General features: G+C 49.5%; 1 protein-coding gene across 1 annotated transcript in view; it reads right to left on the minus strand.

Annotated features, from left to right (window-relative positions):
* Positions 1-4860: 4860 nt before the first annotated feature.
* LOC139381000 (family with sequence similarity 117 member Bb) overlaps positions 4861-13880 on the minus strand; it is a 52903-nt gene continuing 43883 nt past the window's right edge. Inside the window, exons 5-7 of the mRNA XM_071124226.1 lie at positions 9299-9746; positions 6337-6460; positions 4861-5945 (exon numbers count right to left, since the gene is read on the minus strand). Of these exons, the coding sequence (XP_070980327.1) occupies positions 5621-5945; positions 6337-6460; positions 9299-9746 (897 nt within the window). The 3' untranslated portion in view covers positions 4861-5620. The remainder of the gene's footprint in view (positions 5946-6336; positions 6461-9298; positions 9747-13880) is intronic.

Consider the following 13880-nt stretch of genomic DNA (forward strand, 5'->3'; position numbering starts at 1 on the left):
CTGTCCCTCTCCCCATGCCTGTCCCTCTCCCCATGGCTGTCCCTCTCCGATTGGCTGTCCCTCTCCCCATGTCTGTCCCTCTCCCCATGTCTGTCCCTCTCCCCATGGCTGTCCCTCTCCCCATGGCTGTCCCTCTCCCCATGGCTGTCCTTCTCCCCATGGCTGTCCCTCTCCCTATGCCTGTCCCTCTCCCCATGGCTGTCCCTCTCCCCATGGCTGTCCCTCTCCCCATGCCTGTCCCTCTCCCCATGCCTGTCTCTCTCCCCATGGCTGTCCCTCTCCCCACTGTCCCTCTCCCCATGGCTGTTCCTCTCTAATGACCCTTCAGTCATATGTTATTCTGTGTGCAGTGAAAGCTCTCTGGTCCAGCACTTATCTCCTGTAAGGAAAACAGGAACAGCTCAGTGGAGGCCTGGACCTGGAGGAGAGAGTTCTGTACGACATACTAGGTCCCTCCCAAATGCACCCTATTCCCTTCATTGTGCACTACTAACACTATGGGTCCTCGTGGAAACAGTAGTGCACTGTATAGTGGGGGGGGGGGTCATTTGGGACACACACACTGTGTTGAACCAGCTGATCCTTTTGTGCGGTCTAAACCAACTGCACTTTATCTGAGCTGAGCCGCTAACAATGAGACACGCTAGGGTGCATGGAAGAGAGGAATCTGAGAGCTGCGATCCCATGGGCTGGGGGGTAAAGGTCTGTCTGTCCCTGACTGACCCAGCAGGCAGCCACAGAGATTAGGCAAACAAAATTAGGCTTAATATCAAACAGAACCTACCCAGAACGTGGTTGCCACCTGAGTGGCCTGGCTTTTTTGGCACAATAGACCAAACCACCTGCTGGGCTAAACACATGCTGGGCTAAACACATGCTGGGCTAACCACCTGCTGGGCTAACCACCTGCTGGGCTAAACACATGCTGGGCTAAACACATGCTGGGCTAAACACATGCTGGGCTAAACACATGCTGGGCTAAACACCGCAGGGTAGAAGGGTATCAGGCAGCAGGGTAGCAAGGAGGATGGTAGAAGGGTATCAGGCAGCAGGGTAGCAGGGTATCAGGCAGCAGGGTAGCAGTCAGCAAGGTAGCAGGCAGCAGGGTAGAATAGTATCAGTCAGCAGGTTCGAAGGGTATCAGGCAGCAGGGTATCGGGCAGCAGGGTAGCAGTCAGCAGGGTAGAGGGGTATCAGTCAGCAGGGTAGAAGGGTATCAGTCAGCAGGGTAGAAGGGTATCAGTCAGCAGGGTAGAAGTGTACCCTGTTGTGTTTTTGGACACAACAGCTGGTCTAGCTGGTCTGTTGATAGGGGAATCTAGCTGGTCTGTCGATAGGGGACTCTAGCTGGTTTGTTGATAGGGGACTCTAGCTGGTCTGTTGATAGGGGACTCTAGCTGGTCTGTTGATAGGGGAATCTAGCTGGTCTGTCGATAGGGGACTCTAGCTGGTTTGTTGATAGGGGACTCTAGCTGGTCTGTTGATAGGGGACTCTAGCTGGTCTGTTGATAGGGGACTCTAGCTGGTCTGTTGATAGGGGACTCTAGCTGGTCTGTTGGTACGGGACTCTAGCTGGTCTGTCGATAGGGGACTCTAGCTGGTCTGTCGATAGGGGACTCTAGCTGGTTTGTTGATAGGGGACTCTAGCTGGTCTGTTGATAGGGGACTCTAGCTGGTCTGTTGATAGGGGACTCTAGCTGGTCTGTTGGTACGGGACTCTAGCTTGTCTGTTGATAGGGGACTCTAGCTGGTCTGTCGATAGGGGACTCTAACTGGTCTGTCGATAGGGGACTCTAGCTGGTCTGTCGATAGGGGACTCTAGCTGGTCTGTCGATAGGGGACTCTAGCTGGTCTGTCGATAGGGGACTCTAGCTGGTCTGTTGGTAGGGGACTCTAGCTGATCTGTCGATAGGGGACTCTAGCTGGTCTGTCGATAGGGGACTCTAGCTGGTCTGTTGATAGGGGACTCTAGCTGGTCTGTTGATAGGGGACTCTAGCTGGTCTGTTGATAGGGGACTCTAGCTGGTCTGTTGATAGGGGACTCTAGCTGGTTTGTTGGTAGGGGACTCTAGCTGGTCTGTTGATAGGGGACTCTAGCTGGTCTGTTGGTAGGGGACTCTAGCTGGTCTGTTGATAGGGGACTAGCTGGTTTGTTGGTAGGGGACTCTAGCTGGTCTGTTGATAGGGGACTCTAGCTGGTCTGTTGGTAGGGGACTCTAGCTGGTCTGTTGGTAGGGGACTCTAGCTGGTCTGTTGATAGGGGACTCTAGCTGGTCTGTTGATAGGGGACTCTAGCTGGTCTGTTGGTACGGGACTCTAGCTTGTCTGTTGATAGGGGACTCTAGCTGGTCTGTCGATAGGGGACTCTAACTGGTCTGTCGATAGGGGACTCTAGCTGGTCTGTCGATAGGGGACTCTAGTTGGTCTGTCGATAGGGGACTCTAGCTGGTCTGTCGATAGGGGACTCTAGCTGGTCTGTTGGTAGGGGACTCTAGCTGATCTGTCGATAGGGGACTCTAGCTGGTCTGTCGATAGGGGACTCTAGCTGGTCTGTTGATAGGGGACTCTAGCTGGTCTGTTGATAGGGGACTCTAGCTGGTCTGTTGATAGGGGACTCTAGCTGGTCTGTTGATAGGGGACTCTAGCTGGTTTGTTGGTAGGGGACTCTAGCTGGTCTGTTTATAGGGGACTCTAGCTGGTTTGTTGGTAGGGGACTCTAGCTGGTCTGTTGATAGGGGACTCTAGCTGGTCTGTTGGTAGGGGACTCTAGCTGGTCTGTTTATAGGGGACTCTAGCTGGTTTGTTGGTAGGGGACTCTAGCTGGTCTGTTGATAGGGGACTCTAGCTGGTCTGTTGGTAGGGGACTCTAGCTGGTCTGTTGGTAGGGGACTCTAGCTGGTCTGTTGATAGGGGACTCTAGCTGGTCTGTTGATAGGGGACTCTAGCTGGTCTGTTGGTAGGGGACTCTAGCTGGTCTGTTGGTAGGGGACTCTAGCTGGTCTGTTGATAGGGGACTCTAGCTGGTCTGTTGATAGGGGACTCTGACTGATCTATTGATTCTGTTTCTTCGTGACAGAGTCTGCACAGGGCTGACTGATCTATTGATTCTGTTTCTTCGTGACAGAGTCGGCACAGGGCTGACTGATCTATTGATTCTGTTTCTTCGTGACAGAGTCGGCACAGGGCTGACTGATCTATTGATTCTGTTTCTTCGTGGCAGAGTCGGCACAGGGCTGACTGATCTATTGATTCTGTTTCTTCGTGACAGAGTCGGCACAGGGCTGACTGATCTATTGATTCTGTTTCTTCGTGGCAGAGTCTGCACAGGGCTGACTGATCTATTGATTCTGTTTCTTCGTGGCAGAGTCTGCACAGGGCTGACTGATCTATTGATTCTGTTTCTTCGTGGCAGAGTCTGCACAGGGCTGACTGATCTATTGATTCTGTTTCTTCGTGGCAGAGTCTGCACAGGGCTGACTGTTCAATGACCCACAAATGTACCCTTCTTTTTGTATCACGTACTTTATATAATAACTTAATTTGAAAAGAACGAATTGATGCGTCACGTTTTGTTTATCAGTTCATAAACCCGTTGCCATGGTATTGGGACATGAACAATCTGTTCCAACTATCCTGATTTCTACGTGGTACAGTTGTCAAACCTCTCAACCTCTCGTGAAGCTGATCCATTTTACGATTTTTACTAGTTATTTTAAGCCATGCATGGTTTTGATTGGCAGCAGACAAACACATTAATTCCTTTGTCTATTGAGTTATTTTCTATTGAGTAATTGTCTATTGAGTAATTGTCTATTGAGTAATTGTCTATTGAGTAATTGTCTATTGAGTAATTGTCTTTTGAGTATTTGTCTATTGAGTAATTGTCTAGTAATTGTAGGATTAAGGTGAGGGGAAGCTGATCCTAGATCTGTACATAGGGGGAACTTCATCCTGGAGGCATTGGAATCTGGTTAGTTAGAGCAACAACAGCCACATTTCCTGTTAAATCTAATTGGTTACTTATCATACAAATTGTTGCGGCTGAACCATATTCTATATTCTTTATTTCTCCAAGGCTTTCTCTCGTAGTGTGGAGGTACCTTCCATTCCTTCTCTATTCCCTGTTAGATCCACAGAAGACACGTGTGGAGTTCTATGCTGCTCTGCTACTCCCCATCTCTCTCTTTGTTCCCTGATGTATCTGAAAGGTCAGCATGCGTCATGAATGGCGCACTATTCCCTATATGGTGCACTCCCCTATGGGCTCTCGTCAAAAGTAGTGCACTACATAGGGAATAGGGTACCGTCCAGCACGGTGACACTGGTTGTGTGTCCAACAGATAAGACAGACACTATTCAAACAACTGGGTTCCTCTCCCTGTCGACCGACAGACAGACAGGCAGGCAGACAGACAGACCGACAGACCGACAGACCGACCGACCGACCGACCGACCGACCGACCGACAGACAGACAGACAGACAGACACTATTCAAACAACTGGGTTCTTCTCCCTGTCCACAGACAGACAGACAGACACAGACAGACAGACAAGAGATGAGGCTAAGGACATTTTAGACTCTTGACCCTGATGAGCCAGGTTGGAAAACAGGCACATTCACTTTCCTCTTTACTTCTCTTGGAAGTTTGTAGAACACTTGGAACTCTTGAAAGGTTCTAGAACTCTTGGAACTCTTGAAAGGTTCTAGAACTCTTGGAACTCTTGAAAGGTTCTAAAACTCTTAGAACTCTTGAAAGGTTCTAGAACTCTTGGAAAGTTATGGAACCACCTCCACCACATAATATGCCCCTCTGCATCTGAGTCACTGAGGAGATCTAGGACCTTTGTCAACCTGAGAGCATTGTGATCGTAACCAGGTCTCTTGGTCTCACTGAGAACTGAACTGGGAAAAAAACCCAGTCATATCATTGTTTGTTTATTACATGCATTACATAAAAATACATTTCTGATACAAAGCTCCACTGCAAAAAAATATGACAAAATACAGACTACTTATTTTCTTTCCAGAAAAGATGCAGATGGATACTACCACTGTCACAGGTAAACATGAATGGGGTACGGAACAATCTTTAGGTTTAGATTCATCTCTGAGATCAAAGAGAGTCTCGCTTGTTGAGACCAGTTCACTTCAAACCACTGGCTGTGGGGTGTCCATTTTGTCTGCTCCCTACGAGGAGTGAGAAGGGAGAGGAGTGGCAGGGCCATGCGTCCGCTGTCCTGTCAACACTCAGAGGTTACAGGGTCAGAGGTTATAGGGTGGTAGTAGTAAACATATCTAACTCTATATCAACTACAAAGCTGCAAAGGTCCAGGAGGAGCATTTCAAAAGACATGTTATTCTGCCATATGATTAGAGAAGGATCCGCTGGGAGTTTGTGCACCAAGATTCTGGTGGTTCTGATCTGAAGGGGTCTGGTGTTCATTTGTTGTGGTGGTCTGATGGTTATTGTGGGGCTGGGTTGGGCCTGTAGTTATGGTGGTCTGCTGGTTATTGTGGGGCTGGTTTGGGGCCTGTAGTTATTGTGGTCTGCTGGTTATTGTGGGGCTGGTTTGGGGCCTGTAGTTATGGTGGACTCTAGCTGGTCTGTTGGTAGGGACTCTAGCTGGTCTGTTGGGTCAGGGGAGAAAGGCTGAATGAAGCCCCAGTAAGAGGTGTGCTGAGGGGGGACAAGGTAAGGTTTGGCCCGGCCCCGGGGCTCTTCAGGCTGAGCTCCTGGGTGGTCGTGGGGAGGACGGGCTTGAGGTTTCGTTCCTGTGTGGTCGTGGGTAGGAGGGGCTTGAGGATGCTGACGAGGCAGAAGGCAGAGCCACTGTTGGGGATGAAGTTGACCTTGTTCCTGTCTGGACCTGTGAGGAACTGAGGGACCTGCTGGGGAATCTTGGACCTCAAGAGAGGACAAGGGACCTGCTGGGGAAGCTTGGACCTGGGGGAGGGGAAGGGAAAGAACAGGAGAGGAGGGGAGGGGAGAGGAGGGTAGAAGAGAGGAGAGGGGGGAGAAGAGGGGAGAGGAGGGTAGAAGAGAGGAGAGGAGGGTAGAAGAGAGGAGAGGGGGGAGAAGAGAGGAGAGGAGAGGAGGGTAGAAGAGAGGAGAGGGGGGAGAAGAGAGGAGAGGAGGACAACCGCGAACACACAGAGAGAACAGAAGTGTCACTAAACATAACAGCACATTCTGACTCAGCTAGTCTGGGGTCATTATCATCATCTCAAGGTTTAATGCTCTGCAGGCTCAGGCAGAGAGATAAAGGCAGAACAAGAGGAGAAGGACGTTAAGAAACAACAACATGATCATTGATATGAGAGTAAAAAGTACTGACTGTGTTTCCTCAGTGAAGACCTTGACTCTCTCGCAGCCCTCAGGAGGCTCTCGTTTGAACATGTAGCTGTTGTTGGGTTTAGGAGAGGAGGCGTATTTAGGGAGCGGAGAGCTGGGCCCGAGGTCTGGGAAAAGTCATTATTATTATGAGTAATTATAACACACATGATCAGTTATCAGCCTGGGCGGCACAGTGTTTTCCATAATAAATAATAATAATAAATAAATAAACCATAATTTGCAAATAAATTCATTAAAAATCCTACAATGTGATTTTCTGGATTTTTTTTCTTCTCATTTTGTCTGTCATAGTTGAAGTGTACCTATGATGAAAATTACAGGCCTCTCTCATCTTTTTAAGTGGGAGAACTTGCACAATTGGTGGCTGACTAAATACTTTTTTGCCCCACAGTGTTTTGCCCCACTGTATGATTTCTGAATGGTAAAGATACTGTATATGAGATTGACTTTATTTAGTCAGTTCCTTTAATAAATGAGTCAAGCTTGCTGCTCGTCCATCAAAGTAAATCGCTTCCCTTTAATGCAGCATATGAAACAGATTAAATACAATAAATGAATGTGCCATTAAAACAAAACTAAGTGGATTTCAACTTGTTACCACATTACAGAGTACCACAATATGAGTCATCATTTGAACGCTAGGTTTTATGGGTACTATGAAACCTCCACCGTGGGGCTCTATACGCGACGTTCAAATTGACTCTCCCTCGTGTAAAGACAGTTGACTGGTACCACAGCGCACGCAACACAAATACCCAGGTACCAGGAGGCGGGACGCACAGCAGACTGTCAAACCAGTAGTAGTTCCCTGTCATTACTCACTTTATGAATGACAGGTGGCTGACCTATCAATAGATTGCTAAAGATGCAAATCGTTCATTCTAGCGTAGGCTATGCAAGTTCACAAGAAATGGCTAACATCCGGATTTCAGGGACACAGTATTTCCAACCAAAGTTTCCCTGAAAAACGGTTGTATGTTTTTTTTATGCCTACTACGTCTGGCTCATTCTAGTGGAAGAGGGCTCACCTGATACGTCTGGCTCATTCTAGCGTAAGAGGGCTCACCTGCTACGTCTGGCTCATTCTAGTGGAAGAGGGCTCACCTGCTACGTCTGGCTCATTCTAGTGGAAGAGGGCTCACCTGCTACGTCTGGCTCATTCTAGTGGAAGAGGGCTCACCTGCTACATCTGGCTCATTCTAGTGGAAGAGTGCTCACCTGCTACGTCTGGTTCATTCTAGTGGAAGAGGGCTTGGCTGACTTGTCTGGTTCATACTAGTGGAAGAGGGCTCGGCTGACTAGTCTGGTTCCTTCTAGTGGTAGAGGGATCGGCTGACTAGTCTTGTTCATTCTAGTGGAAGAGGGATCGGCTGACTAGTATGGTTCATTCTAGTGGAAGAGGGCTCGGCTGACTAGTCTAGTTCATTCTAGTGGAAGATGGCTCACCTGCTACGTCTGGTTCATTCTAGTGGAAGAGGGCTCACCTGCTACGTCTGGCTCATTCTAGTGGAAGAGGGCTCACCTGCTACGTCTGGCTCATTCTAGTGGAAGAGGGCTCACCTGCTACGTCTGGCTATTTCTAGCGTAAGAGGGCTCACCTGCTACGTCTGGCTCATTCTAGCGTAAGAGGGCTCACCTGCTACGTCTGGCTCATTCTAGTGGAAGAGGGCTCACCTGCTACGTCTGGCTATTTCTAGCGTAAGAGGGCTCACCTGCTACGTCTGGCTCATTCTAGCGTAAGAGGGCTCACCTGCTACGTAGAATGAGTCTGAGGGCTCACCTGCTACGTAGGATGAGTCTTATTCATTCTAGTGGAAGAGGGCTCGGCTGACTAGTCTGGTTCATACTAGTGGAAGAGGGCTCACCTGCTACGTCTGGTTCATTCTAGTGGAAGAGGGCTCGGCTGACTAGTCTGGTTCATTCTAGTGGAAGAGGGTTCGGCTGACTAGTCTGGTTCATAATAGTGGAAGAGGGATCGGCTGACTAGTCTGGTTCATAATAGTGGAAGAGGGATCGGCTGACTAGTCTGGTTCATAATAGTGGAAGAGGGATCGGCTGACTAGTCTGGTTCATAATAGTGGAAGAGGGATCGGCTGACTAGTCTGGTTCATAATAGTGGAAGAGGGATCGGCTGACTAGTCTGGTTCATAATAGTGGAAGAGGGATCGGCTGACTAGTCTGGTTCATAATAGTGGAAGAGGGATCGGCTGACTAGTCTGGTTCATAATAGTGGAAGAGGGATCGGCTGACTAGTCTGGTTCATAATAGTGGAAGAGGGATCGGCTGACTAGTCTGGTTCATAATAGTGGAAGAGGGATCGGCTGACTAGTCTGGTTCATAATAGTGGAAGAGGGATCGGCTGACTAGTCTGGTTCATAATAGTGGAAGAGGGATCGGCTGACTAGTCTGGTTCATAATAGTGGAAGAGGGATCGGCTGACTAGTCTGGTTCATAATAGTGGAAGAGGGATCGGCTGACTAGTCTGGTTCATAATAGTGGAAGAGGGATCGGCTGACTAGTCTGGTTCATAATAGTGGAAGAGGGATCGGCTGACTAGTCTGGTTCATAATAGTGGAAGAGGGATCGGCTGACTAGTCTGGTTCATAATAGTGGAAGAGGGATCGGCTGACTAGTCTGGTTCATAATAGTGGAAGAGGGATCGGCTGACTAGTCTGGTTCATAATAGTGGAAGAGGGATCGGCTGACTAGTCTGGTTCATAATAGTGGAAGAGGGATCGGCTGACTAGTCTGGTTCATAATAGTGGAAGAGGGATCGGCTGACTAGTCTGGTTCATAATAGTGGAAGAGGGATCGGCTAACTAGTCTGGTTCATAAAAAAATGTTTTAAGTATAAATACAATTGTATTTATTGACCAGTAGGGAGGTAGGGAGAGAGGGAGGGTCTCTGCTATGTGTCTGTGGTTCCCGAGGGCAGTCCTCACCTTTTTCTCTGCAGTCTGTTAGCAGCTCATCACTATTAGGCAAGGGGCTCTCTCCCACTCTCTCCCACTCTGAGACGGAGCCCCCTCTCTCCCCCGTCATCTCCGTGTCGGTGGGGACAGTCAGGAAAGTGGGGGAGACGGACTCGGAGCGGCTGCTGTTACTGACCGCGCCACCTCCACAGGCCCCTCTCCCACCCTGGGGTGTCTGGGTGTTGATGCTGCGGAAAGCAGAGCTACTGTAGCACTGTGATATGATTGAAGGAGAGGAGGGGCGTTGGGACAGCGGAGGGGGGGCACGGCGTCCGTCTGGGACATGGTGGGGGTCGTCCCTCTCTCCTGCGTCACAGATGATGATCCTCTCTATTTCTTGGTTCAGCCCTTCCACACTGTTCCGGAACCGAGACACAGAGGACTTGATGGGAATCAGGACAGTCTTTGGGATTGGAGCCTGGAGAGAGAGTTGAGTGAGAGAGTGAGTGAGTGAGTGAGTGAGAGAGAGAGACAGAGACAGAGACAGAGAGAGTGTGAGAGATAGACAGAGAGAAAGAGAGAGTGTGAGAGAGAGAGAGTGTGAGAGAGAGAGAGAGAGAGAGAGAGAGAGAGAGAGAGAGAGAGAGAGAGAGAGAGAGAGGAAAGTGTTGGTGGTTTAGGAGGGCAACTCCAAAGGGCTTGACAAGGAGGACCTGAATCCCCTTTATAACACTCTTCTTCTCTTCGACATTAGAAACCTCAATAACCACTTATCCCTTAACACTCAACATGAAGCAGCAACACAACACCGCTGAACTATTCCTGCTGCTCTCTCTGTGTGTGTGTGTGTGTGTGTGTGTGTGTGTGTGTGTGTGTGTGTGTGTGTGTGTGTGTGTGTGTAGTCTAAATACAAGTCAACCACACACTCACCTTGTAAATTGACTTACGCAAATACCACTCATAGACAGTGTCCCACACAGACAGATGTTTAATCAACAATACCAATAAGAAGGTCTTTAACAACAAAGTAATAAAACCCAACTCTGAGGTCTAGTGACCTTGGGATCAACAGCATCTCAGTTGGAGGAGATAAATTTGGTGCAAAGTCAATCCCATCCAGCCCAGTCTCTCTGGGGAGGAACGGCCCCATCCAGCCCTGTCTCTCTGGGGAGGAACGGCCCCATCCAGCCCAGTCTCTCTGGGGAGGAACGGCCCCATCCAGTCTCTCTGGGGAGGAACGGCCCCATCCAGACCAGTCTCTCTGGGGAGGAACGGCCCCATCCAGCCCAGTCTCTCTGGGGAGGAACGGCCCCATCCAGCCCTGTCTCTCTGGGGAGGAACGGCCCCATCCAGCCCAGTCTCTCTGGGGAGGAACGGCCCCATCCAGCCCAGTCTCTCTGGGGAGGATTGGCCCCATCCAGCCCAGTCTCTCTGGGGAGGAACGGCCCCATCCAGCCTCTCTGGGGAGGAACGGCCCCATCCAGCCCAGTCTCTCTGGGGAGGAACGGCCCCATCCAGTCTTTCTGGGGAGGAACGGCCCCATCCAGCAATGTCTCTCTGGGGAGGAACGGCCCCATCCAGCCCTGTCTCTCTGGGGAGGAACGGCCCCATCCAGTCTCTCTGGGGAGGAACGGCCCCATCTAGTCTCTCTGGGGAGGAACGGCCCCATCTAGTCTCTCTGGGGAGGAACGGCCCCATCCAGCCCAGTCTCTCTGGGGAGGAACGGCCCCATCCAGCCCTGTCTCTCTGGGGAGGAACGGCCCCATCCAGTCTCTCTGGGGAGGAACGGCCCCATCCAGTCTCTCTGGGGAGGAACGGCGCCATCCAGTCTCTCTGGGGAGGAACGGCGCCATCCAGCCCAGTCTCTCTGGGGAGGAACGGCCCCATCCAGCCCTGTCTCTCTGGGGAGGAACGGCCCCATCCAGCCCTGTCTCTCTGGGGAGGAACGGCCCCATCCTGTCTCTCTGGGGAGGAACAGCCCCATCCAGCCTCTCTGGGGAGGAACAGCCCCATCCAGTCTCTCTGGGGAGGAACGGCCACATCCTGTCTCTCTGGGGAGGAACGGCCCCATCCTGTCTCTCTGGGGAGGAACAGCCCCATCCAGTCTCTCTGGGGAGGAACGGCCCCATCCAGCCCGGTCTCTCTGGGAGGAACGTCCCCATCCAGTCTCTCTGGGGAGGAACGTCCCCATCCAGTCTCTCTGGGGAGGAACGGCCTCAGCCAGTCTCTCTGGGGAGGAACGGCCCCATCCAGCCCAGTCTCTCTGGGGAGGAACGGCCCCATCCAGCCTCTCTGGGGAGGAACGGCCCCATCCAGCCCTGTCTCTCTGAGGAGGAACGGCCCCATCCAGCCCAGTCTCTCTGGGGAGGAACGGCCCCACCCAGCCCAGTCTCTCTGGGGAGGAAAGGCCCCATCCAGTCTCTCTGGGGAGGAACGGCCCCATCCAGTCTCTCTGGGGAGGAACGGCCCCATCCAGCCCAGTCTCTCTGGGGAGGAACGACCCCATCCAGCCTCTCTGGGGAGGAACGGCCCCATCCAGCCCTGTCTCTCTGAGGAGGAACGGCCCCATCCAGCCCAGTCTCTCTAGATCGTGTGTTATTCCTTGTCTCTTTTTAGAAGCAAACAACTCCTTTTTTTACAACAAAAAAACACGATTCACAACACGGGGGACCACACTGGTCTGGAGAGGCTGTTTGTTAATGCAATATTGGCAACAAAATTGTGCGACTGGGTTTGACTGGTTCTCTCAAATGTTATTTTCTCGTTGGCTGGCCCTCGCTTCATACTTGTCGCCAAACCCACTGGCTCCAGGTCATCTACAAGTCTTTGCTAAGTAAAGCCCCGCCTTATCACAGCTCACTGGTCACCATAGCAGCACCCACCCGTAGCACGCGCTCCAGCAGGTATATCTCACTTGTCATCTCCAAAGCAACATCCTCCTTTGGTCGTCTTTCCTTCCAGTTCTCTGCTGCCAATGACTGGAACAAACTGCAAAAATCACTGGAGCTGGATACTCATATCTCCCTCATTAACTTTAAGCACCAGCTGACAGAGCAGCTCACAGATTACTGCACCTGTACACAGCCCATCTGTAAATAGCCCATCCAACTACCTCATCCCCATACTGTTATTTATTTATCTTGCTCTTTTGCACCCCAGTATCTCTACTTGCACATTCATCTTCTGCACATCTATCACTCCAGTGTTTAATTGGTATATTGTAATTACTTCACCACTATTGGCCTATTTTATTGTCTTACTTCATTTGCACTCACTGTATATAGATTTTTTTTCTACTGTGTTATTGACTTGTTAATTGTTTACTCCATGTGTAACACTGTGTTGTCTGTTCACACTGCTATGCTTTATCTTGGCCAGGTCGCAGTTGCAAATGAGAACTTGTTCTCAACTAGCCTACCTGGTTAAATAAATGTGAAATAAATATATTAATAATTTTACAAAAGATCAGAGGGTCCTTCACTGACAAAATCGTATTTTCAACTCTACTGATGGTTTTGTCACAAAGTGTTGAGTTATACGTATACGCAAACGTGCCCACTCTGGTCTTGGCACTGGCGCTCTAGCCAACAGCTCACAGATACGATACAACGGGGGGGGGGGGGGGGGGGGGGGGCTAGGATATCTACAATAATGAGATTATTATGGGTAACAGCGATATTATTTTGTATTTGTCAAACTGCAGCCAAGCATCAATCGTCATGTCACCAGAATAAGACCCCCTGATATTGATTAGAAAGGACTGGATCATTAAGCTCATCGCCGTGCTCTTTCACCACCCTGTGAAGTTCATCAGAAGTTTCACTTCCTAGGGCTTCCAGTAGATGTCAACCGTCTTTAGAAACTTGAATGAGGCTTCTACTGTGTTGTGGGACTGAATAAGAGCTGAATGAGTCAGGTCACTGGCAGAGAGCCATTTCCTGGTCATGCGCATTCCACATGATATCGCCCTGCGTTCCGTTGCTCCTGTAGACACAAAGGATTTTTCCGGATGGAACTTTATTGAAGATTTATGATAAAAACATCCTAATGATTCATTCTATACTTATTTCTTAATATATATATATATTTTTTTCAATTTAAAGTTTTATTAAGTTTTCTTGTTTTTCAATCAACCAACAAAACACATTCCACATTCACAGATGTGACAGGCTTAATATAACTTTTTAACGTTTTCTGTCCGAAGTAATGCACGAGCGTTTAGATATGTGTACCTAACGCTAACAAAAGTAGCTACTTGGACATATATAATGGACATTATCGAACAAATCAAGCATTTATTGTGGATCTGCGATTCCTGGGAGTGCTTTCTGATGAAGATCATCAAAGGTAAGGGATTTGATCATTTTTCTGAGCGCCGTCTCAGATTATTGCATGGTTTGCTTTTTCCGTAAAGTTTTTTTAAAATCTGACACAGCGGTTGCATTAAGGAGAGGTATATCTATAATTCCATGTGTAGAACTTGTATTATCATCTACATTTATGATGAGTATTTCTGTTGAATGATGTGGCTATGCAAAATCACTGGATGTTTTTGGAACTAGTGAATCTAACGCGCCAATGTAAAATCAGATTTTTATATAAATATGAACTT

Source organism: Oncorhynchus clarkii, chromosome 22 (assembly GCF_045791955.1).
Source record: "Oncorhynchus clarkii lewisi isolate Uvic-CL-2024 chromosome 22, UVic_Ocla_1.0, whole genome shotgun sequence".
Taxonomy (NCBI): Eukaryota; Metazoa; Chordata; class Actinopteri; order Salmoniformes; family Salmonidae; genus Oncorhynchus; species Oncorhynchus clarkii.